At 39.9% G+C, this 27,435-nt stretch overlaps 1 protein-coding gene across 3 annotated transcripts in view; it reads right to left on the bottom strand.

Moving 5' to 3' along the window:
- The window catches only part of VWA8 (von Willebrand factor A domain containing 8), a 184,056-nt gene extending 159,176 nt beyond the window's left edge, over nt 1-24,880 (bottom strand). For all 3 annotated transcript variants that reach the window (XM_059493551.1, XM_059493553.1, XM_059493552.1), the window contains exons 1-3: nt 24,657-24,880; nt 12,304-12,381; nt 1,991-2,121 (exon numbers count right to left, since the gene is read on the bottom strand). In XM_059493551.1, the coding sequence (XP_059349534.1) occupies nt 1,991-2,121; nt 12,304-12,381; nt 24,657-24,801 (354 nt within the window). In that variant the 5' untranslated portion in view covers nt 24,802-24,880. The remainder of the gene's footprint in view (nt 1-1,990; nt 2,122-12,303; nt 12,382-24,656) is intronic.
- Nucleotides 24,881-27,435: the final 2,555 nt, after the last annotated feature.

The raw sequence follows: 27,435 nt of genomic DNA, 5'->3' as shown, positions 1-27,435 counted from the left end.
CCATCCCTGGGAATTCCCTGAGAATTCCCTGGACCTAAACAGCCTAAACAGCTCGCAGAAAACCTTACAAGCCTAAACAGCCGAGAAACCGAGCAAATGGCATTCCCTGAGCAATCTGTCTCCGAACATAAATCAGCGCCGAGCAAAGAGAAAAGAGAAACGCCGAAAATCTACAAGCGGCGTCCCTGAAATAGCTCAGGACATAAATCAGCAGCGAAAAGAAGAACGCCAGAAAACCCTACAAGCATCCACAAATCAAAATCAGAAGTTTTCTGTGAAAGATTGAAATGTTAAACTCTCACAGTTCATTAACACTTATAGCGTGATGTAGCTGTGATTGTTACCTGCACATGCCCTACCAATACACTGATGAACTGTATTACTCTTATCCTCTCTTCCTTGGCTGTAATGAGATGCACTCTGCATCTGTAAAACTAGGCTATTAAAGAAAGGATAATCCTTGGGTTATTGTTTATCTTATTTTGATTCAATGTGAGATATGCTCAGAATTTGCAATCTTAAAGGAATAAAAACAACTCCCCCTTGTATTTACAACAGATATTTCTGCTACTTCCATATCTGGGTTATCATGCATTCTGCTTAGGAAACCAATTCATAATGAAATGCTCTTCGTCCTTATTTCTCAATTAAAGATGTACCTCTTAACAGGCAGCTTTCAACTACAGCTGTATGAAAAAAATAAAGCAAAGATATGAAACCCAATTAAAACTATTTTCTTTCCACTTTTGCAGTGGGTTACAAAGCCACAAATTTCTTTATGTTGCATGCAGATATAGTTACACTTTCTTTTAACTAAAGGGGCAAAAAAGAGTGTTTTTCAACAATTAGCCCTGTGAAGGAATGCATAATAGCTTTCAGCAACAGCAAAGAGAAGTTTTCCAGGCTTGTATATTTTCATTAAAGGCACCACAGCATGTATCAGCTCACATGGAAATACCAGCCTTCACATAATTTTTTGGCTTGGCATTGAATCAGTAAGCGGCAGCCTTTCTAATAGATCTCAAGTGCATACAGTCTGTGGCATAAATAAGAAGGTACATTCTATATCCTATCCCTGGATATCAGGTGTTTTCCCAAGTCCTCTTTTTAGGTTATTCCAATCTCTTATCATTTATTTTAAGGAACACATCAAACTGTCAAGTAGCACATCTGGTTTGCTGAATTAAGAAACCTTTTCTCCCCTTGACAAAGTTCAGAGTCTTGTAGCTTTCTCCTCTATGCTTTACCTCAGGGAGGTAGCCTTTGAATTAGTATATTTTGATTTTTAAAGGAATGCCTGATCTTTATGACAACTATTTATACACCTCCATTTGTGTACCCTCTGCTCAACCAGATTCCAGACACAGCTCACAGCAGACCTAATCCTACCCACATCACGTTTTGAGGCAGACATCCCTCCCCCCGATCATTTTAAGGGCACTGACTTTTTAAATGAGAAATTTTGTGCATGGTGCTGCCATGGTTCATGCAGATGGCTGTAGACAAGTCCTTCCCACATTCCAAGAGAGGATCATACACGCATCTACTCTTTCTAAACACTCAGAATAACTGTTCCCAAATGTTACTCAGAACACTTCTCTCCCAAATCCTTTCCTTCGTTTCTTTTTTTATGTAATGAAGCAAAAACGATTTGTTGTCTATAGCACAAGGCAGATATCTTAATCTTCTAACATACATAATGCCGAGAACAACCTGTTTCTCCATTTGTGATAGCATATGGTAACACAGTTTTCCAACTCTTTTTATTCCCCTGGAGTTTAAGCAGAAAAATATGTATTAAAATGTCTGTACTTTCTATTTGTCTGTTAACAAAAACTGAGCTTTGAAAAGCACACTTATGAAAAAACTTATTTACTTCCTAAGTAGCTTGCTGTAAGATCCTCTAGGACTACCTTTTACCATTTGTCTGGTATAAGAATGGCTGACATTAATAACAATGTCTCCAACACATTTAAACCAACACACTCACCAGGTACTGCATGGCAATTGATCTCCGGAGAGGCCCAGGAGGCCCAATAAGAAAAACATCTTGGCCAAGAAGATCTTTCTGCATTATCCATCTTAAATGGTGGACTACAGACTGGGCCAGAGACTCTGTCACTTTGAAACACAGAGATAAGAGCAGGTTAATAAATTTTGAAGTGTTAGATACCCGGCCATTCAACACTTTCTTTGAGCTTATCTCCAAAATGAAAATACACAAAGCTGTACTGCCCTAATCTGGACAGCTGAAAAACAGAGAATTCCACACAGAGTTTATATCAGACCACTTAACTGACATATAAAAGTTTATACATCTATCTTACCTATTTCTTTTTTCTCTGCACAACTTCATCCTTCAAAAAAACAACAACCAACATAAACCAGAAAAATAGGTTGTGGATTTGTATTTCACATTAAACCGATCAACATAAAAACTGGTTTTTATTACTCAAGGTTGAGTGGACTCCCCAACATCAGTTAATGTACTATAAATACATTATACAGTCACATAATATATTTACAAAATATAATTTGTAAAATATTTATCCAGCCTACATCTCAATGCTTCTCAATGAATTGTGAAGCTGAATTAAACCCAAAAGAACTCAGATTGCACCAGACTAGGATTAGTGTTCAGGGACAAACTTAATTTGCTGCATGTTTTAAAGACAACTGCATTCTTGTTTATATTTTGACACAATAAGTCACAGAATTAAATTATTGAGGAAACCCAAACTTTGGCCTATCACTACATTTATACCATACAGCTTCCAAAATCACAATTAAAAAAAAAAATTGAAGCAGATCTATTTACTTCTATTAAGAAATACCTATATGCATTAATTTAAAAAACAATAACCTGATGATAGTTAACTTTTATCACATGTATACAAATGTTGGCAGCACTGGAAAGCATCATGCAGAAACAGCATACTGAAGGAGCCATACATCACACTCATTGCCATACATCATCCTATCCCCAGAAAAGTCCTTCACACACTTCCCCAGCAAAGCCTGGCTCTTTCTCAGCCACAAGCAAAAAGCACTAGTGTAGGAGGAGAAGGGGAACAAGCAAGTCAGGAGGGGGATTTATGAAGGCATGGGTGTGTATGGCTGCTTTCAGAACAGTCTGACAAGACCAATGATGAGGTTTGAAGCTGGAGGCTCAAGGGCAGTGACTGGGATCCTTAAGTGCAGTAAGAAAGGAGCAAGAGGCCATGAAATCTCCAAACTAATACTTGGTTATTCACCTTTTTTCAGTGTGATTATTGGGTGCAATTAGAAGCCAACATTTACAAAAACAAGCCCTGGTGTTACATCTGATACAGGGGCACCAGTATGTGCAGGACAGAGTCAAGAACAGCAGGCAATAGTGCCACTCAGTCCTGAAGGAGTTAAATTCGCTGCTGAATCTTCACAAACCACAATTAAAATCTATTTTTGTAAGACTACAGAAAGAGCATTAAATGACTGTGTAAGAATCAAGGAAGATTTTTCAAGCATAAGGGAGATTAAGGAAAATTTTAACAAAAATTAACTGAAGGTTTTGGTCATTGTCTGGCATTCAGGGAATCCATTTGAAATCATCTGCTTCCAGAGAAATTTACAATATCCTTACTACCAATGTGAACAGAAATAGCATACACATGCAGGTGGGCAATCTATGCATTAGGATTGTCAGACTAATTGTAAACAAACATTTCAGGTTTACCCTATTTTCTAGTTTTGTTTTCTGACCAACTGTAATTAGTGTGTCCAGGATTAGCTTTCACATATGGTGTGGTGAGATCATATGAATGTAAAATGTTTTCTTCTTCATTGCTGAAGTACTGCATTCCAAAAGCAATGCACATTGTACCACACACAGCTGGGCAAGTGCAAATCAATTCCTCACAGGAAAAACATGTCCCTTTCTACAAGATTTTCAAGGAAATTAGGGAAATTCCTACTAGATACATTCTTTATGTATCTATAATAAAGGGAAATAAAGGGTAATAGATAACAGCAGAATAACTGCTGTGTCCAAACTTTGCTACTGGACAGGTATGGGAATTTGAAAAGCACCACACAAAGAAAAAGTATTATCTTAAAGGTATGATTAAAATTTTAGGACAGATCTCACATTGATTTTACTTCTACCTGGACGAAGCCAATGTGCCTCTAGTGTACTCCTACAATAGCTGGTCTCAAAAGTAAAATACTTTGCTTGCAGTGGAAAAGTAAGCTTGGAACTCTCTCATGTCAAAATTTATGCACTAGAAGCACAGCAAAACCAGCTTTGACACAGCCTGACTACAAATGCCTCTGGCATAATTCTCATTAATATGTGTAGCTATCTTTTTCATTTTTAGGATGGTCTCAATAGAAAAAACTTGGCTCACACTTCAAAACAGTACCATAAATAGCAACAGGAGTTTAGAATATTCAGCAGCATCTGCAAGAAAAACTATCATGTAAAAGAGAACATGAGTGCACAGCATTCAAAAAAATATAAAATATTAGATGTGATCCCCATAAAAAACCTTAAGTAATTTAAAGGCACTTATATTATCATTGTGTTCAAACAGTCCAAATGTACTCTGCAATAGCAATATATAAAAATTACAACTTAATATCTGAGAAAGTCCTGCTTTTTTTGAGAAAAGGTCACAAAAGACAGTTCCTTATTGATACATTTCATAGAAAAAGGCTTCCTTGCTTCCCCATTCACATAATTCTCCTCACAAACAGATTACAGCTAGATCAATTATAATACATGTTTTCAATCACAAAGTAGCACATTGACATCTGCAAACTCACTCAAAGAAAGTCTGCTACAAATGATGCCAATGATTCCAAGCTAGCATTCCCTATGGTGAACTGTCAAGAGAGCAGCTTCCACTTGTCAGTTCCTTCAGTTCTAACATGTAGTATCTGTACATTGTTCAGATACTAAACCTACTTCACCTTCCCAGTTGTCTTTTTAAAATTAGAAGAATGTAACATTTTCTTGTACATGCAGTCAGTGCTGCAGTTTCCAAAGCACAGTATGCTTTTCAAAAGCAACCTCAGATGCACATACACAGTATCTTGTATTTAATTTATATAATTTTGGACTACTTGTACTGTGTTCTCTGCATTGCAAGGCTTTTAGGTTATCTCTAATATGACTTATGAAAAAAAAATCCTCTCTATTCAAGAGCTATATATCAACTATACCACAAGTATCATATAATAATTTTCTTGACAGTTTTAGAAGACAGGGCAAATGCAGCAAATATATTACAACAAATTCTATTAATTATCTGATGAGTCAGATAGCATCTAATGCAAACTGGGATTGCACAATCTGTTTAGTGCCACTCTGCTGATTTGCAGCAGTTAAATAGTAGGCCCTATATTCTTAATCTGCAGGATGGTGCATAGCAAGCCTCTGCAGTATGTTCTCTAAGACACCATCTGGCACATGCAGGAGAGTAGCTAGTGCTACAATTTGCTATTCCTGTGTACCAAGGACTGACAGCAAAAGAAATTGCATTCTATTGATTTGTAATAAGTGATGAGTAGAACAGCACCTAGCAGAATCTGCACAAACATTCTGTAAAGTGAGCAGCTGAAGCTGAACAGAGAAATCCTAAAAAAAGAAAAGTAGAAAATGTTTTAGATAGATTTTGAAGCAAACACAGCAGCTGCTCTCGTTTGATCCACAAATCAGCTTTTGATAAAGCCAAGACTGAAATGGCTATGCTAGCCTCAGAAATATTCCAGTTCACTCATACTTGAATTCTTGGCACACTCACTGAAGCTGTAAGATTCGTTGCAGATACCAGACATTATCTGCTGGCAAGTCCTTGTGTCCCACCTACAGAAGAAATCCCATAAATGAAGGAGATGTGTAACTCTTCCCACTGTTCAGATGGTTAGGTAAACTAAGAACACCTGTTCCAGATGTGGTACAAAATACAGCAGAACTCCTGTCCCTGTATGACTCTGGTCAATCTCATAATAACCAACAGGCACTTAGAAAACATCAACATACATAATTTCAGCAGAATAAAAAACACCTCTGTATACCCTGAACTTTCACTACAAGGCACACTCCAAGTCTGAAAATGGCTCCTTGTTTCAGGAGAGCTATAACTTAATGACAGGAGCAAGATGTCCCTCCCATCTGAATACCAAGGGGTCCTGTGGCTGTCCATGGCTGTCTGCAGCACATCCAACACAGGGAGCAGCACCTGTAAAACACAGCTAAGGGAGAAGGGACAAGGAAGGAGGTCTTTGTCTAAAAACATAAATACCTTTCAAAAAGGGAATTTTTATTTTTCTTTTAAAATGAGCTCACTGAGACTTACTTCACAGCTTGCTCAGCCTGGGGGACAAGGAGGAAAAAGAGTGAGCTGGCCAGGACAGGGTGAAGGAGGCAGCACGGCCAAGGTAGAGAGGGAGGCACTGCTATGTGGTCTGCTTTCAGCTGCTGCCATTTAGCAAATAAAACATTGCTGCTCTTCCCATTTAAAGCTTATGCATAGAACCCAAAGAGTTTTCAGTCTCATAATGTGGTTACATCACAGACAGTTTTCACTGGAATACTATTTTTCCTCATAAATTTTTCATGGGAACACTCTTCATTCCAAAAATTTTTGGTCTTGCGGTGTTAAGGAAACAAGTTGCAAGTTTTTGCAGGGGCTTAGAAAGGGGGAAGTTACTTCTTGAATGAGACTGTAAGCTCATTTATCAATTCCTCTGAGTTGATTACTTCACAGGAAGGTGTTAGTTCTACACAGATAAATCATATTCTCCATGTAAGTAGAAATTAAAAGATAATATAAAGGAAACATGTAAAACCAAATAACTTTCTGGAAGAAACCCTGAATGGGATTCTGAAGACTAAGTTTCTCCCTGTGACACAAACATGGAATAAGTGAAACTATTCCTAGCTGGATGTACTACTCAGAAAAATACATAGTCAGAGCAGTTATCCATAGCTTATACTCCAACTGGAGGGACATAGTGTGTCTGCTTTTGAACACAACAGCTCAGGCCAGCACCAAAAAGTATGAGAGAATCTAGGATAAAAACCAAGAAAAATTTTCATAAGATATTTGAATTGAGTCTAGGAGAGAAATAACTGTTTTCCAATATGCAAGAGAGAACCACCATGAAGAAAAAAAGTTCTCTGCATCAAAGCTATGCTAGATAGAATAAACCCCTGGCAACTAAAAGTGTGCCCAAAAAAACTTAAATGAAGCATTCCAACAAGCTTTTTTCACAAAAGAATCCTTAATTACCGGAGCAAAGTGTGCAGAGAAGTTCTGAAATCTACATCATGAGCACATTTTAAGAACAAGGAGGACAAACACCTCTCAGGAGCGGTTCAGATTCAGCTGACCTTACTTTGAAGCACAAGGAACAGTGGGGACAACTCCCTGAGCTCCATCTAGACCTTCTCTGTAGGTTTCCATGTCCCCATGTTTGCCTGTGCCTCACTCAGTACAGACAAAATAGGGACAATAATGCAAAACATCCAGAGCTCTACTGACAAAAAGCCCACTATTTCAGATTCTGGATTGGTCGGTAACACCCAAACAGCAGAACAGCTGGAAGCCTGCATGAAAACTCAAACTGTTGAAATCATCATCATCTCTGACAGCAGACACCTTCCCTGAGGCTAGGAATGAAGAAATGTAATGAATGAAGTGTTTGTTAGCATGAAATTACAGTCATCCTGCAATACAACTGGTCTCTAGAAAGTGTTACACGCTGACACTCAGATGTAAAGTTAACACAAAAAAGAACGAGCACACATTCCAGTGAAAAGCTGAGCCTACTTAAACCAAAAACTGAGCATACATCAGTCCCAACTTCAATATGTGGCACTTACGATCCTGTGAGGACAGAGATTATTACACACACAAACATTCTGCTTGAATTCCTCACAATAATTATTGTTTCATATATTTCAACTGAAAAAAAACCCCAAACTAAATTAGTAACTTAATCCCTTGTACACACACATATCACTTCTGATCACACACTGGAGGGGTGCTCAGATTGAGGACATCTGGCAAAAATGACACTGAAATTAATCTTCCACAATTCAGTGCAGTTGCATGTAAACTCACTTGAATGCACTTGCACCTTCACAGAGCAGCAAAGCCCTGTTGCAGAAGAACTTCCCTTTTCCTGCCCTAACGAGGATTCGCCATCATTGAACAAAATGTCCTGGAAGAGCTTTGTTGGGAATCGTTTTGTCAAGATTAATAAATAGCTAAAATGTCAAGTACATTGTCATTTTCATAACATTTCCAGAAACTATTAAGGAAAGCAGTACACTGCCATGAATCACCCCAAAAAAAGAGTGCATACTTGCAATTCAATTTTAGATCTAAACTATCACAGAAAGTCACACAAAGTTTCTACAAAATATAATTAAAGAAACAATCTTGCTTTCAGACATGGTGAGACTTTTAAAATGTAGGGCTTATTTTCACTGATAAAAGAACAAGCAGCACAAAAATAAGTGCCCTCTTTCTAGAACGTGTCAGACACAGTTGACAGAAATCCCATTAATAAAATTCCCCTGTGCATGACTCATTTTTACTTGTCACTTACAAAAAGAACTCAGATTTTATGTACCTTTAATTATCGTCTTCCAAGAAAAAGCAATTTGCCAACAACAGCAAAACAAATTAATATTTCACATGAACACAAAAAATGGAGAACTTTCATAGAGAACTTGCTAGGACCTAGCAAAAAACCAGAAAAGCAAAGACATGGAAACATAGGGCAAGCAGCAATACCTACCCTATCCATTTCTGCAAAATGTAATATGGTGCAATAAAGAAGTTAAAAATCAGTCTAATTTGGTACCACAAAGAAATAGTTTGGTATCAGTTATGTGACAAAATAACAAATGTAAACTTTTGTAGGTACTTCATACATTTACATTCTTTACTGCGTTATGATTTTTTCTGATTTTTAAGGCTATTTTTGAGCCTAGGAAACAATGCTGAGTTTAGCATATGTTATAATATACCTAAAATTTGCTGCAAATTATAGATATGCACTTTCAACATTTTAACGAGGCTTTTATCTGGCAGAAGAACAAAAGCAGAAACATTTTACTTCACACAAATGAGGAGCTAGGAAACAATATCATATGCAATACTAGTAAATGAACTGCAATTGCTTCAATTCCTTCCTCCTAGTTCTTACTCCACTACAAACATTGCAATGGCAGAGACCTTCTCAGGGATATTTCCCACTTAAGCAAATGATCTAATTATTTCTAGTCTTAGTTTAAAAGAAATCATGTAAGTACATTCTTAATTTAATATTAGCTACTAAAATAAATTTTAAAAATATGTGATGTTTTAGTTTATAAATTAGTATAAACATGCAATTCCATTTGATTTATACCAAAAATACTTGTATCTACAGCAGTCATTCATACAGCAAAAACAGAAGTACTCAAAAAAGAAGAAAAGAATCTGTTAAGTAATTCACATACACTCTCTAAATATCTCACAAGATGATAATCAACTTTGTCTTGGAAGTCAATACAATCTACTTAACTCCACTGCAGGAATATATCTTTGTTCTCCATAGTAAGATAACCAAAGAACTTAAACACTAAGGGTGAAAAAAGTCCTAAGTTTAAATATACAAAGAAACTGCACTCAGGTATTTGAAATAAATTTTCTGCTATGAAATACCTTAGTATTCCACTTTACTTAATTTTAACTCATTTGATACTTAGGTTTACAAGCAAAATTTTGTACCTTAAATAAGCCTACTTACAGTACAGGACTACTATGTGACAGCAGTACCCCAAGGGTGACACAGGCTCCTTTTAGTCACAATTTTTTTTTTTTTTAAAGAGAGAAACTACTAATAATACATATGTTCTAGTAAGTGTTACTGTTACTTGGTATCAGACTTATGTTAGTAACAAAAACATTATTACATGGTATCAGATTTTAGCAAAGATCTCATTATTCTGTACAGTTCCATGCTTAATAACTTTTTCAGTATCAGTTTTCAGCCACTTTTTCTTATAGTCATTAAACGGAAAAATCTCTCCTTTGATTCTACCAAATGCTTTCGTAATTCTCTTACCTTCTCAGTCCAAAGAACTGAAAGAGATGTTAGAGTAACTTAGAGCTAACATTTAACTTGATGAAAAGTGCAGGTTGAACAAAATGTGTAATAGCGAAAAAGCATTGGTAAATTGTAAGAGTGAAATGCATTGGTAAAGCATTGTTATAATTAACACCTTTGGTACAGCACAGAAAATGAGCAAGCAAATTAATCTACCAAAATTATAAATAAGGAAAACGGATTGGCATAGACAACTGATGTCCTTGATGCAAAATGAGAGAAGAGGAATACAAAATAAACAGTGAAAAGCAAAAATCTATTATTTAAGGAGCTGTAAAAAGTAATAATACTGTGCAACATTTCTCAACTCAACTGTTTGGCTGCAATCCCAGGGAGCTCACAAGGAATGGGATGTGTCATTACAGTCTAAAACAGAAACCCTTTCCTCATAGGCTACCCTGTAACAAGGGCTGGTACAGGACACTGGAAATTTTCGGTACCTTAGATCACCTGGTAGGAAAGTGACAGTGTGATGCCTACTGAGTTATGAGACCTCATCAGCCCACAGTCCAGATGCAGATCAGTAATCTGGCCCATCAGACTACTGGCAGATTTCACACCAGTTAAATAGTCAAAGCAAATAAAATCTTCTCCTTAGTATCACCCCCTCAACAGCTTGATCTAGCCGAAGATGTCCCTGCTCTTTGCAGTGGGGGTTGGACTAAATGACCTTTAAAGGTAACCTTCAACCAAAACTGTTCTATATTTCTGTATTTCTGCTACACCTTTCCAAGGGAAAATATTTCAGACAAAATGTTGTGTGACAAAATAGAGGTAAGAAACAATTATCTAAACATGTCGATATTAAGAGTCTACTATCCCAGTCATTACAAAATCAGGAATCACAGAAACACAGAATAGTTGAGGTTGGAAGGGACCTCTTGATGTCAGCTTGTCCAACCTTCCTGCTCAAACAGAACCACCTAAAGCCAGTCTGATGAACTGCAGTACTATTACTTAAGAAAACAATATAAATTTTTTATACGGCCAGCTGTGCAGTGCCGAGTCTATTGCTGATATTATCAATGCTATCCTTCTGAAAAATAAACAAAACAAAACAAAAAAAAAGACCAGTGCCTCAGGAGTTTTCTTGATTCAAAATGCCCTGTAATAAATTTAGACACAATCCTGGAAAGCAAATTCACTTGAAGTCAATGATTACACCCACTTTCCACCTGTAGAACTGTGCAATGACAGTCATTAGGAGTTCTCAGAGCTTTACTCTGTGTAAACCGTCGTGTGAGACTTGCATACCATTTTAGAATACCACACGTGCTTGGTTTTGGTCTGCAAATTTATCTGACTGGAAAAATCAGTTGTTAGTGGATGTTTTTTAACTTGCATTCTAGATATCCAGCAGCCTAAATGTGAAAGTTCTGAACAAATGGCAAGTGATCATTTTGGATCTTCAGGAAATATCTGGCCTGTTACTGAGAAAAGCCACAATGCAAACGTGATTCACTTGTGATCCATGGTGCAAAAGGAAAAGCTCAAGAAGCATGTATTGTCTGTGAACAGCCAGGAAATAAGAATGGCTGCAAACCAGTGATGTCTGTAATAAGGTATCAAAAGATAGTGTGAATGAATTTTAGGCACATGCGTGCACGTTGTTAATGTGCATTATTGTCTGCATATTTTCCATTTGACAGTGTTTTTCATGACTATGCAACTGACTTCTCATTAACTTGATGGATCACAAAGATCTGTATGTTTGCTGACAACAATTATGTGATAACCTGGGAATACTAAATATCACAGCAAAAAACCACCATACATGTGCAAACTGCTAGGATGTATAATCATATCACAATTGAATGGTAATTCTAAATGGCCACAGTTTAATGACTATACAACTTGAGATTATGTTTAGAAGTAATCCCTGGATAAGAATCTTTTTTTACAAAAACTTAAACATACAGAAATGATTCTCTTGCTGTCCCATTGACTAATGGGATAATTTCTATTCAAAGTTAAGATTCCTACACAACCAGCTGAACCAGAGATAATGAGCTAAGCAAAGACAGCCTACCCCAAACTGCATGCTTCTTCAAAACATATTCCTTAGATAATTTCAGTAAAGTCAGGGAGGTGACTGAGTGAATAGAAATTTTTTTAATAAAGCCTTGAAAGTCCTTCAAAAGGAAAGCAGATCCTTACTGTAGTTCTGTGGAACAAGTTCTGGGTTCTTCGGTGTTTTGAGTTTAAAAGACACATCTCCAATAGTGACAGTATCACCTAAAATAAAGAAAAGAAGTCTTTTAGTTCTTACATACTTAGATACTTTTAAATATTTCATGCCCTTAAAATTTAAATCATAGGCCTGCTGTGGTGAGGCTGACTAGGCATTCACAAAGCAGCCTCCAACGTGTTTGTGGTTACTAATTAGGCTCTGCTGCTTTTCAGTACATCAGCTACCTGCACAATTTATATTTAATTAATATTACCTTTTCCTGTTTTTTTTCTTTTACTGCTGCTCTTAGAACCTTAAGCTGTTGGGAGCTATGAAAATCAAGCACAGTGTAGAACACAATTCTAGTTACCACTGTTGACTTACTGAAATTAAAACTTTAGCATGTTTGCCTGGAGAGCTATCAGTGACAAACACTTGTAGGGATGATGATTTTCCTGAGTTTTCAAGCAGCCTGGAACAGTATCTGTTAAAGGTACAAAGTGACATAATCATGCCAGTGGGCCCTTCCTGTACTCCCTTACTACAGGGCTGCAGAACCTGGCACCTTTCCAAAGTCTGAGTGATCTCAAGTACTTCTTGCTCTGGGTTTCAACAAACCTAAAGCATCTGGCCATTTTACTTAATGGTCTCTTCACTAGGACCTGCCTGTCTTATCTATCTTTCTGCAATCACAGGCTTGAATTAAATTGCAGGGCATGCCCTGTGCACTTTCTCATGGAAACCAAAAGTGAAATCTAGTTTGCAGTACAGAAATGGGCAAGCACCAACACAGCCAGTAGTCACACTGAAAAACAGCACGATGCCCAAAACCCAGGAAAATGAGGCTTGGACTAGTAAGAACACCAAAGTTTATTTTCTTTCAACAGTTTGGGTCCCACAAATGAGTTTACAAGTATTAAGACCATGAAAATAAGATGACTCCAGAAAAATGGCATTTTTCCTATCACTGTTGCTAAAGATAACATCACCTTCACTGCACTGTAGTGCATGTGTGAGGATGAAGAGGATTGTTGGAGTAAGACTGCTGCACAGGGGAATAGTTTTACCACAACACTGATTACATCTCCATCCATGAACTGAGGTCAAATTTTGGAACTGTCTCATGTGTTTAGGCTTTTCTCAGAATTAAGATGCAGAAAGTACAGAGCTTAATTAAACAGGGATCCAATCCTCTTGTAGACCTGCCCTTGTCCTATTCTGTCCAGGAGGACCCAATCTACAGTTGCCTATCACCAGCACCATGAAAGAAGCCAAGCAGTTTGGAAGAGCAATGCTGGAACCAGAAAGGGAGATACTGGAGAAGCAGCTTGCCCAAATGAAAAGAGGCAACTAAAACTCCTCCCACACATGCAGCAGTGCTCCTTTCAGCCAGCCATGACTCTAGTTTTACACTCAAACGCAGTACTCTTCCAGCATACCCAGATGTTACTGCTCACCTCACAGGAGTGAGAACTCCCAGGTTCTGACATGGCTCACACAGTTCATGGGAAATGACTAGATTTATAACAGCCAGAGTAGAATCACCTACAGTAACAAACAGGAAGCAGTGAAGAAAGGCTTATAGCTGACTTCCTGCTAAACTAAAGGGCTTGACTAGAATTCAGAGACTGGGATTTACAGCCTCACACACATGCCTGCACATGGGTCTTTACATTGCTTCTGGAGTCTAATCAAATCAGCACTCCATTCTTCCCTAAAATATTGGCAAAAGGTAGTAAGCTGGTGATTGTTCCCACATTTTATGCAATCCAATATAGTAAGTTTCATGTAACAATACAGTTGGAGCAATACAGCACTCCAACAGCTTGCCAGAAAGTGGGACACAGTACTGCCATATAAAAAGCACACAAGGATCCATCCCTGGTTCTCAGAGCAAGCAGTTCCCACTCATCATGCTAGAACTAAGCACACTTCTTTGATTGTGCAACAGCCCAAAAGTGGAATGGTTCCAAACAAAGCTGGGCTAAACTAAGAATTAGGCAGCTGTCTAGAGTTCCTTTTCTGACCCTTGCTGAATTTTCGTTTCAAATGCACCAAAGAGTACTGTGCCCGCTCCAGCCTGAAGCATTGAAATACAATCCAAAACAGTCTTGCAATAGTTTAGAGCCCTGGTCCTGACTCTAGGAACTCTTACATAAATTAAAGTCACTGAAAAATAGACACAAGAACTGCAGGGACTAAAATCTAGTCTTTGGCTATCCCAGTATTTTGCCCATTTCTTTGAGTTTAAAGTAAGAAAAACTATTTTACTGACCAAGCATCATTTCCCTTTATTCCAAGTTTGTCCCTCCTCACTGGGAAACAGCTAATAGGGATCATAGCAGGGCACCACATTTTTGCCATCACACCTTTTTAATCTGGGCTACCCATGGTGATGGGATGAGGGGAAGCCATATGAAGAGTGGCTGAGGTCACATGGTTTGCTCAGCCTGGAGAAGAGGAGACCGAGAGGAGACCTCACTGTGGTCGGCAGCTTCCTCATGAGGGGAAGGGCAGGGTCAACAACTGGTCTCTTCTCTCTGGTGACCAGGGAGGCATGAAGTTGTGTCGGGAGATTTAGGAAAAGGCTCTTCAACCAAGAGCATGATTGGGCACTGGAACAGGCTCCCCAGGAAGTGGTCACAGCCTGACAGAACTCAGGAAGTGTTTGGATAATGCTCTCAAGCACATGCTGAGGATTCTTGGGGCAAATTCCTGCCCAGGGCCAGGAGCTGACGATCACTGTGGGTCCCTTCCAGCTCAGTATATTCTATTCATGTATGGTTCTATGAAAACACCTCCACATTGATGAAAACACCCTAAGAAACCACTGCTTCCTGCAAAAGTTGACATCTTTCTCATTAGCTCAGCCTGGAACAATAACATTTCAAAAAGAGCAGGTTGCCTTACATATCCCTAAGAAATTAGTGACAGTTTATTTTCTCTGAATTCCCCAGCCAACATTCAATGAGACAAGAGTATACGATTAATTAGCTCCTTGCTAAAATCACCTCAGCTCAACAGTCACATGCATACACAGTCTTCCAAAACCCAGTAGGGCCAAAATGCCAAAACAACAAGATGTCAAACTTTTTCAATACATGGGGATGATAACAGCATCTACAGGACAGAATTTCAATTACCCAGCTCATTAGCACAGTACTGAAAATCCTTAGTTGATTTCCTACATTCCCTTAAAAAAAAAAAATCAAACAAATCAAAACCAAGTGTTGTCTAGGTGAAAAATGATCATTTCTGGTGGCATTTATGTCAGTCCATATCATGCTAACTCTTGATCAACACATCTAACCATGTTCAAAAATCCCACAAGTATCCTAGATATCAATGGACCCTACAAAAAATGGACTCTTCCATGAGAAATGGACTGGGAGAAAACTATATGTAAGATGTGGTGAGAGCTGAGCACACAGGGTATTCAGCTTTTAATTGTTTACTGCTGCCTGGAGACAAATGTTGCCTCCAGCTTTCATCTATCCAAAAAGCAAAAATATTAGCAGTGTTTAATAGAACCTTAAGCAATAATAAACCAAGACAGCAAAGTCCATTTTCCTAGCTAAACGAGCACAGGCAGGATTAGCCTACTAATCTTATCATGCACTTCCACCTGGGCTACATTTTCCCATCTCAATTTGTTTCTTCTGTAGTTGTTTAAAAACTCATGTTTGGTTACTCCATTTCCACTGCATTTCCAAACCCTTTGAACAGAGATGTCATTCTGGACAGGCTCTTTCTAGTGTTTCACCAGCTGGCAAAGAACTGATAACAGCCTGCTTGGTTAAATGGTGATGTTAAATCAGCAAAACCCATAATTTGAGCACATGTATCCCAAATTGTTTGACTACATGGCAAATTATGGAACTGCCCACATATACTCCAACCCATTCCACAAGCTTCTCCCACACTATTGTGGACAAAAGCTATATCCACAGGATTTTGTGATGGAGACTTTGTAGGCTGTATCAGGCTTGCTTGGGCAAGCAGTGAAGATATGCTTCTGCTTTCTCATCTCCCACAGAGAAAACAGTAACCTTAGATACCACAGTCTTTGGGGAAAACAGTGGGATACAAGCAGTGCATAATATACACAAAGAAACATGTCTGCTGAAACAAAACAAGAGCCACATTGGCCAGAACCCAAAAGGTAAAGGGGACATCCCACTCATGGGGAAGACAGGATACAGGCACAGGAGGTCTTCTGAGAGCCTATGCAACAGGGGTAAAAAATTGGCAGTGCATACAGACTGAAACCAGTGACACAATCCTGAAGAGACTCTGGGAAAAAAAAAAAAAAGATAAGGGACTGAAAACAGCCCCAATACATGCAATGAGCTCTTTCTACTGCATCTGAAAAAGACAGGTGTGAATTGCACCTCTGGCAATACAGAGCGGCATACATGGACATATAGCTACCCAGTAATTGCAGAGCACTGAATGATACACTCTCTTCTTTAGAGCTACATTTTAGACAGAAGCAATATTATTGTCTGTATCTGTTTCTTACAGTAACTGAGAAGAGCTCTTCAGACAAGCAGGCCTATTTCTTCTACTCAGTCTGAACAGAAAGGCAGCACCTCCATCTCCAAGGCCCCGAGCCGCAGCGGAGGCAGCCGGAGGCTGGGAAGGCACTTTGGCAGGGCACCCCTGCATGAACGCCCTGTGCTTTTATTCTCCCCCAGCATCTCCTACTCACTGCTGGCCAATATGGAACAGTGGGTTTGATGGACCTTTGTTCTGACCCACTGTGCATGATGTGATGTTACAGTCTCAGTGAGGCTTCCTGAACATGCAGTCTCACTACGCACCTGGCAGGTTTGACTGAACTTAACAGCTAGTAAGTACCACACCAACTATCCCTCCTCACCTCTCCACCTCCCAAGAAGAGACTTTTCCTTAATCCTATTATTTTTTCCTCTATGCTGAAAAGAAAAAGCCACTGCTGTTTAAATTATTTACAGCAACACTCGTCAGACTACACATCAAGAATTACACATTAAGAACTTAGAAAGTAGAAAGATGTTTTATTCTGCTTGCCATTTTTCTGGTAAAAAACCACATGAATAAAACAATAATAAAATCACTACATTCAAAAAGGCTATTTTAAAATAAAGAAATTAAGAAATCCTACTGTAAAAGAAAACAACCTGAAGAGATCTACACATGTATTTAGGTTTTTGAGTATACAACACAAACAGTTCCAATCTCATGTGTAAATCATATTTGTATTATCTGTGTTTTTGTAAGAATGAAGCTTCAGGAACATTATGTTTTTACGTTGATGAATTTATTGCCTTCTGGCCTCCTTAGTCCTGAAAATAGGTGAGATTAACACACTCTCCTTAGTATATTGCACATTCACTTACACACAGACCATCCATCTGGTCTCAAGAGCCTGCAACAGCAAGAACATCTTAAAACTGTGAAGGTGCTAAGCTCTGCTAATAATAATTTCAATGTGATAAAACCATACCTGTTAAAGGAAAGTCTGAAATCTATATCATATTCAAATATATATTTCCAGGTCTTAATTTCATTCTCATGTGAAGGAGGGGGAAAAAATTATGCTTTGAACTGGTATTTATCCAGCACACTTCCATAAAGAAACAGACAAGAGTGTCAGCTCTTACTAATCCTTGAAGAGCTGCCTTATTTTGAAGAAACAGAAATTATACTTTCCAGGTTTATTCTTTTTCCTTAACTTTGCCAAATACACTATTCAGGGGAGGGAAAAAAACCCAGCCCTGTAACTAACCTGTAACTTTCATAGCAGCTCTTATTGGCCATCTTTATGTCTACAAACATTACACTCACTGAGCAACACTGTCACCTATTCTGCACCTCATATCAGTATTGGAAACCTCTCAAAAACATGAATATGAGACATAGAAACCTATCCCCTGCACTCACAAGGTTTAAGTTTGTTCCTTGACCACCAGTGCCTTTACACATAATAGAGGTGGAGCTCAGCTCCTGTCAACAGGATGCTGCAGTCTGACAGCTGCTGCTGACTGAAATAGATGAAATGTTTACACAACAAAACCTATCTGAACTAAGCAAAAAAATCCACTAAAGTTCTGTTTTTTTATGAGCAAAAGGAAATCTTTCCCTCTAAAAAACCAATAAAACTGCTCCAAACATAAAATTTGAATATTACTCAATCTCTACTCAATGTTCTTTTTAAACCTTCTATTTTTTTAATTTTCAGGTTTGAAGCTAACACTAGATTTTTCAATTGTTTATTTTGGGCTGGCTAAGGAGTGTTTTTACTGGTTACAGTCCAAGGTGTCATGAAACCGAAATCTTGGTATTTACTCGAGAAAAGTAACATTTTTACTCATTTTTCTGCATTAGTAAAAGATCAACAACGTGAATGTGAAATTTTATCTGACATTGATCTCTGCTCTCTGGTGACCAGTGATAAGACTTGGGGAAATAGCCTGAAGCTGTGTCAGGGAGATTTAGGCTGGATATTAGGAAAAGGCTTTCACCCAGAGGGTGGCTGAATCCTGGAACAGGCTTGCCAGGGAAGTGGTCATAGCACCAAGATTGACAGAGCTCAAGAAGCATTTGGACAATGCTCTCAGGCACATGGTGGGTCTCTTGGGGTGTCCTGCACAGGGCCAGGAGTTGCAGTCAATGAACCTTGAGGGTCCCTTCCAACTCAGCATGTTCTATGATTCTATGATCCAGCCAGGCAGGAAGCATACAATCTTTACTTAGCAAAAGCTATTATTTGTTTGGGCTAATACCCGGAAAGTAGGGAGTCTGATATTGCTCAATTTAAAAAGTCTTATGAGTCAATTTTAAATGTTTACTACCGTGATGATCTTACACAGACTTGATAAATTCCAGAACATACCTTCTTAATACATTTACCATGTGAGAGAGGTGTTAAGCTGCCCATTTCATCAAATATCAGAACACTGCAGAAACACTGGTCATCTTCAACCTCAGCATCAGTTTACTGCCAAGATGAGATCTGATGAGCAGTGGCTCTGTCTGACTGAATCGCAAAACCTTCAAGGGCAGATGTTCCACAGCCACCTTAGCCAATCTCTTCCCCTGCTGCACTCAACCAGACATCACTGCAACCCCACAGCCTTTTCACCAAAGCTGTAGTTAGCCAGTCCCTGCCCAGAAACATTTTAGTCCACTAGCAGATCTTCATACTTAAACTGTCGGAGGTTTCTGTCATCCCAGTTCTCATGTTCATCAGGGTCCTTCTGGACTAAATGTCTGCACTCAGGCAAGGTGGTAGGGATTTTGTCCCTACATACCAAATTGCACTTTTACACTCCTGCTGTCTGTCCTTACTTGTACTTTTGTATGTTCCCCTTTTGTGTTTTAGGTCTTTTAGAAGTTCCCTGCTTGGGCAAAAAGGCCTTCTGCTACTGCTGAATGGTTCATTTCCAAACTGCCAAATTTAACAATTTTCAAGCTCTTCTGTGTACCTTCCATCTTCCTGGTTGTTATCCAAAGGATTCTACCTACCAATCTCCTGAATAAGTGAAAGCTTGCAGTCGTCAAGTCCAAGATCCTAATTCTGCTGCTTACCTTCCCAGCCCTTCTCCGGATGTGTAACTCAGTCACGTTCCAGTCACCGAGATCCAGGCTGCCACCTGTGACCAAACAGGTCACAGCTCTTCCCTACTTGAAAGCAGCAGACAAAGTGAAGAGATAACCCTAACCCTGGCATCTGAGTTACAAAATTTTTCCCAACACAGCCTAGGAAGTACCAAGAGTGCACACACAATGCCAGAATGCCCTCCCAGCTGATGTCTGCATGGCTGAAATCCCCCGTGAGCACGAAAGCTCGTGAGTGGGAGGTTACTGCTAGCTGTCTGTAGAAAGTGGTATCACCAGCTCCTCTTAGTCACACAGTAACAGATGCCCACTGCATCACCAGGCCTCCCTTTCAGATCTTCTGTAGCCAATGCTACTTTTGTGAAAAATTAGCTCGGAGTGTTTTCAAACTGCACAAAGGTTTCTGAAGTACATTTTGCTCAGTGGAGAAAAACCAGACTATATACTCTAAACTGAACTTAGATAACAAGTACGTCAGTATAATTTCAAAAATGAATTTCAATCAAAAAGAATCTGCAACTGAGAACCAAAATAAATGTTTTTGAAATTTCACATTTACTGAAAAGCTATCCAAAACTGACAAAACAGTTTTAAAATTAGCTATGGCATTGCCTACAACTATCCTGAGTCCCTGAGTATGCCAAGCAGCTATAACTGCAATCTTACACATTAAGCTGGGCACAACTTGTAGAACACATCAACACATATCAGGCCTGTTGTTTAACAGAAAAAATTAAATTTCAAACAACAGGCAAATATTAACACTCAGAAACTATTTACTGACATCCAGTTATATACCAAAAGCGAAGCCCTACAGAAGTTGACCTGACATTTTACCCCTTTGTTCCAGCTACATCAGCTTGTCTAATAAAATACACTATTTTTTTTACCATGAACCTTTTCTTTTCTAAATGTTAGAATAATTTGAAATAACCCAGGCATAACACTGCAAACTTTCAGACAACTGGCTTTGAAAATTCCCATCCCCATTTGCTGCCTTCTGAGTTGTGCTGACGCAACAACCGTACACAAGGCTCACCATAAATCAAATCCCTGGAATCATTTCAGTCACCACAATGCAGTCCCCTAAGTACAACTACGGAGGCAATGAACAATTATAGGAATGTCATGAGAAAGAAGAAATAATGAAGTCTCTCTAAAAATAGGTTTTGCCAGCAAAAAAAAAAATATGTCAGAAACACACTCTCAGCTGTCAACATGTGAACCTCAACAAAGATAATGACACAGGTAAAACTGGAAAAGGCAACGTGCCAGAAAGCATTTACAACCATCATCAACCAGATCTTTACTCTTTTGACAATGATAAACCTGGAAAAAAACAAAACACTTCAAACACACAGTCAAATTCATAGCCCTCTTTCAGATTATAGATCTTTACCACAATCGTTTAGATGCTGTACACTGATGATTTTCACAAGTGACTGTGTTTTACTCAGCAGATATACTCGGATGTATTACTGAGATCTTTTAGGCTTTAAACACAAGTTTGATTAGGAACGGGAATTGACCAAAAACTTCACATAAAGAAAGTAGAGGAAGTGAACCTGGACAAGCAGTGCTACAGTAAACAGCAAATGTAGCTAGTACATATTTTGATCGATCACAAGTGACAAAGCATAAGTTATTTTATGTACACTGAGCAACAAAGCACACAAGAGACCTTCCTTTGCCTGTACTATCTAATTGGCAATGGTTTTTATTTTTCCAGCTCTTCAGTTTACATCAAATTCAGCATTTGTTTCCTGTAATCCCTTACAGCAACTCCAATATTGTGTATTATGTCAACTTTTAAAAAACATTAATATTACATTTACATTAAAATAATTAAATAAATGTGAACTGAGTTACATAGAACTCCATTTTATTCAGGTCACAGTGCATTTAACCTAATTCATCACAAGTCTACAAAAATCTACAGTCTACAAAAATGTGATACTTTTTAGTCTTTTAGAAGGAAACATGAAACCCGCATTAAAAATGATTCCAACAGTCGGCCTTCTACAACACTTGCTTCTATAAATTGCTTCCCTCCTTAATTAAGCTATGCAACCCCAAACCCTTCCTAGGCATTCCCATTATCCTTGTGTCCTGCAGTCTCTTTCACTTTGAGACTTCTCTTAAGCTTCACTACTTGACAGCTTTAGCGATTCATTCCTCCTTGGCCCCCAGTGGACCAGCAAGCCACGTTCACTTTGCAAAGACTGAGCTGAAAAGCTAACAAGGATGGCTTCTTCTCATGTAACAGCACAACATCGGGCAACAGTTCCTCCCTTACACTCAGAATGTACCAGGACGGACAGTAAATCCTGTCTGGGATTTCAGCCTGACCTGGCAGGGATGTCACATCCAAATTACTGTGTACACAACAATTTGTTGTTTAGTTGACTCTTAACAGCTTCCAGCCTTTTAAGACACATTTTGCTTATTTATTTATGCAACCTCAACACCACTTACAACAAGAACTGTAATTACAGCAGCTGCACAGAAATAGCAAAAACACATATGGCACAAAAAAATTCAGATCATCCTTTGTAACTTCAATATCCTCAAAAAAATGCTAGGCTCTGCAAGAGGACACACAAACATTTTAAAAATTAATTTAAAAAACACCCACAAAGTAAAACAGGGAAAAAAACACTAAATAGCAAGGTCCCAAATATGGAGACTAAGACAGAGAGCACAATGGAATTGATAAAGGAGCCTGATATCTTAGGCCTAATAAAGGAGAAACCATGGGAGGGACAGACACAGATAACTGCCCCTGGGGCAGAAGTGATTAAGAGACATTCTGTGAAACTTTGTGATGATTACCAGCTAACTGAGATCATGAAAAACGTGTTATCAAAGTGAAATTGTTACCAAAAAAAGGAATACTATAAATGTGTCATACAGGTAAACCCTATACAAATGCTTCATATTCAATACAAACAGCTTCTGATCCAAATTCACAGACAAAATGGGAAGCACTACAAAGAATGAGATGTCTCAGGTGTTAGGAGGGCAAATATCCCTAATATTATCTACAAGATTCTCTAGGGCTTTGAGACTTAAATCTTTCTACCAAAACTCCTACCATCATTGATTGTAACTGGGAATACTCCTGCTATTCACATTTATACAGACTGTATTCACAAATATCACTGAGTTAAACTCAGTTGCATTCGACAACACATTTAAAGTGATGAAATTTATGAAAGTGATGAAATGACAGCTGAATGACCGTTTTACACTGCTAGATTTCTTTTTCTTCTTAAGGTTACTCATCCCAACAAAGGGCAAAAATGTGCTGAGCTACCTTCTTCAGGTGTTTGTTTTACTTGACTCACTTCATTATTAACTTGTTTTCTTTCATGCTAATTTGTTTGATGGGAAATAACTCCAGTCTTTTTTGTACTTTTCACAAACAAGGTATTATCTATTCACAAATTCTTGAAGGAATTTTATGGCTATCCATCCCTCAAAGACTACTTTCTTGAGTAACTTTTCAGAAACTAAACAAAGAAATGAACTGGCTAACTAATAAACAGATTTTAAAATATTAAAATGTAGAGAAATGGGATTAAAGGGGTGTAATTAAGAGCTTGAGCAAGTACTCCCCCATCAGAACCACTTGCAGATCGCTACTGATCACTCACTCTGTACTTAGGAGCTTTGTTGCTTTTGGCATTCATCCTGAGAAGTGTCACTTACCACAGGCATATGTCACCCTTTCCAGACACTGCTTCTATTCTGCACAGGCCCATCACCTGTCTCAAGGGTCACCAGAGGATATTTCAGGGCAGTTCAGGTCACTGCAGGCTCAAGGTCAACTCTTTATCTCATTACCACATGCTGCTGGCACACTCAGACACGCAGCAGCCTTGGCAGCCCCGACACGAACCCTGCGGCTCTGCCCAGCGGGAAGAGGAAGCGCTGCCATGCAGGAGCAGAGAGCATGGCGAGATGCAGGAACGGACAGAGAGCATGGCGAGATGTGACAGACGTTCTGCAGAGCAGGCTGGCTCTCACAGACACCAGCTGCAGGGCTGCCCCTTGCCTCACTGCAGCTGAAGCACTTGGACCAGGAGCTATCATGAGCCACATAAGCGTCCCTGGAAGCCTGTGACTGAACTCTGCTCTTTCCCCTCATGCCAGGCTGGAAAAGACCTCTGAGATAATCAAGTCCAACCTATGACCAAACACCACCGTGCCAACCAGACTATGGCACTGAGTGCATGTTCCTTAAACACCTCCAGGGATGGTGACTCCAGCACGTCCCTGGCAAGTCCATTACAACACTCAATCACACCTCCTGTGAAGAAAACCTTCCTAAAGTCCAACTTAAATCACCCTTGGTGCAGCTTGAAGCTATGCCCTCTTATCCTGTCAGTTGTAACTTGGGAGAAGAGACCGACCCCCACCTGGCTATACCCTCCTTTCAGGGAGCTGTAGAGAGAGATAAGGTCTCCCCTGAGCCTCCATTTCTCCAGGCTAAACAACCCCAGCGCACTCATGGGACTTGCGCTCCAGACCTTTCACCAGCTCCCTTGCCCTTCTCCGGAGCCCCCGCACTCACGAACATGAGAACAGGGGCGGCAGCACAAGGACAAGCCCGCAGCCCGGGGTGGCACCTGCCTGCCGGCCTCCCCAGGGCGCGGCGGCAGCGCCGGGGCTGTGGCCAGAGCAGAGGCAGCCGGGGGAGCAGCGGGGCCGAGACACCGGGGCCGGGGTGGGTTACCTGAGCTGTGCAGCGCCCTGACCTCGGAGCGGCCATACCGCGCCGCGGCCGCGCCGCCGCCCACCACCTGCCGCAGGAGCAGGCGGACCCTGCGCGCAGCGGGACCCCCGGCCCCGCCGCCCAGGCACAGCACCCGCGACGGCATGGAGACCGCGGGAACACGGGCACAGCCCGGGCGGACACGGGCACAGCCCGGGCACCGAGAGCGGGACCGCCGCGGCCCGGCCGAGCGCGGGGGAAGGGAAGCGCAGCCGCACAAGGTCCCGCCGGAAACCGGGGCCGGGCGGGCGCGGGCCGATGCCGCCGGGTGCGGGAGCTGCCGGAGCGGGGCCTTGGCCCCACAGCCCGGGGCGGCCCCTCGGGAGGGTGCGGGAACAGAATGGTTTCTTTTTATACGAGGGGGCTGAACTCCGCAGCTGGGAAGGCCTGAAACAGCCCCGAGAGGTAGCGGCGGCCGAGGCGGATCCGTGCGCCGAAGATTTTCTACCTCTGGTGCCTCCTGGCCCTCCTGCCCCAGTGCTTCCCCTCGCCTGCAGTCTCGGGTCCAGGCATTTCGTACTTCAGGAGGAATTTGAGTTACTCCGGAGTGACGTTTGGCTTAGATGTGAGATTTTTTGTAAAAGGTCACGTTGCAGAAATAGACTTCAAAACTGACTTATTCCAGCTAAAGGTAATGCTCTTGGATTTAAGTGAAAGCTCAGGAATAACTTTTAGAATAATTTGTGGAAGGCTGAAGCTTTCCCGATAACTAAGCCTAATTCCTAGGAAAATCCAGTTGAGACTTGGTTCTCAGCACTGGTAAGAAGACGGCGAGGGACCTTTGTGGAAGTAGAAGCCAGAGTGAAGCCACCGCCTTTATCAGCAGTACTTGAGGTTTTTGCACTCTCAGACAGGAGGATTTTGCTCTCGTAAACCTCCCATTTCCCGCATGTTTCCAGCACCGAATAGTTATCCCAAAGGAAAGTCATTAAAGTGGGAGCTAAGCATCAGTTTAAACATAGACAACCTAGACTTCTAAGCCCCCATAAGATACTAGGAACTAGGAATGTTAGTCTTGTCCTAGATGTTTCTGCAGCTCAATGTTAGGTGCATTAAACACTTACAAGAGGTGAAATTTCACCTCTTCAGCATTTCCTGTTGGATAGGGTATTGGTTAGGTAAAATTTCTATTCTTAGTACCTAATATAGGTCTGTGAACCTGTTTTCTGGGTCTAAGACAGGATAAACTAAATTGAAACATCCTTTTATGGATATTGCCCTAATTTCTTGTAAGCTGAAGATCACAAATGCTGGAGGCTAAAGATAGGCTAAATAACAAGAAGGTCGGTTGGAACAGACTAGAAGGCCAGTGAGGCAAACTAACAATGGAATGGTTTATGAATATATCTTAGCAATCTGGGTTATTAAATTAGAAGACTACATTTTTCCCCTTTGTCATAGCTATGTAAAAAAGAATAAATAGCAACAGATATGCAAGTGATTAAATGCATCACCTGAATGCTGAAAAGGTTTTGTCCTATGCTGAAAATAAGGAGACATTTCAGTTTTGTACAGATCCACAGTGTTTTCACAGTAATTTCACACTGTGAATGTACAAAGCCTCCTTTTACCTCTGTGTGTGTTTATGTAGATGCACCTGTCAAGCTAAATGCTTTAAATTTCAGCCTTTTCTGAGTCATGTATCTATAAAATGTTTTGCTTTTTAAAGCATTGTCTTAAAATTCTGAGTTAATCAACTCTTCCAAAACTTCAAATTCAGCCTGAAGTTCAGCCTCCAACTTTCCATCTGTAGCAAGAGAAAACTATACTTGTTGATTTTGAAGCTGTTGCTGTGAAATATATAATGGAAACATTGTTATCTCTGTGCATAATTATAGATATGGCAATTTTGTTGCATGCATACATGTATACACAAACACTTATATGCACAACTTGAATGCTGCACTGTTTTTAGGTTATACACTCAGTCCTGACAGCACTCAAAATTTAATGTACTAGTGTGAATGCATAGAATCAAGCTTTTTCTTGTATAGGTGTGAAATTTTTATCTGGCCATACAATATGAAATTATTGCTTGAGTGTGGCATCCCTTGCTAATCATAACTGATGCATACAGGCTTTACATATCTGGTACTTGCTCAATCCTCTCTGTGGAAAGCGTGATTCCCTCAGTGGCTCGGTGCTGTCATGAATTGGAAGGATTTAGCAGTCTGCATCTGGTGTGTTTGTGAAGGCTTTCAGCAAGATTTACAGCACTGGTAACAAACAGCAATTTCATATTTTCATTCCCTGACTTAACAGCACTCTTATTTGGAATGTCAAGTTTCTTAACAAAAATACTTTTCCTTTGATTAGACAGAAAAGAACTTACTCCAAAGAGTGAGAGCTCTAAAAGCATCCCTCTGAGCTGACAGTTTCCAGACTATTCTCTCTAGTAGCTGTCAAGTGCTTTGCTGTGTAGCTCTAGCTGCAAGACTAAATTAGGCACAGGTGCGGACTGTAAAGAACAATGCATCATCTCTGCCTAGTTGCAGTCAGTTCTCCTACACCAGAAGAGAGAAGCTGAGATGAATCCTAGCTTCATCTGAACTTCCTAGGAAATCTCCCACTGAATGCACTCAGGCCTGAATTTTACTGAAATGGTCTGGCTGGACTACAGTAATAGGAGTAAGTCTCTTCATTTACTGTTAAAGCTTTGTCTAGAGGGTAGGTCTAACATTAAACTCCTTTGAAACTATGCCCAGAGAATGTGAAGAAACAAAAAAGAGAAGTCTCTTAG

Source organism: Ammospiza nelsoni, chromosome 2, assembly GCF_027579445.1.
Source record: "Ammospiza nelsoni isolate bAmmNel1 chromosome 2, bAmmNel1.pri, whole genome shotgun sequence".
In the NCBI taxonomy this organism is placed as follows: Eukaryota; Metazoa; Chordata; class Aves; order Passeriformes; family Passerellidae; genus Ammospiza; species Ammospiza nelsoni.
The sequence above is the reverse complement of the archived record's forward strand: the minus strand, read 5'-3'. Positions and strand labels throughout refer to the sequence as shown.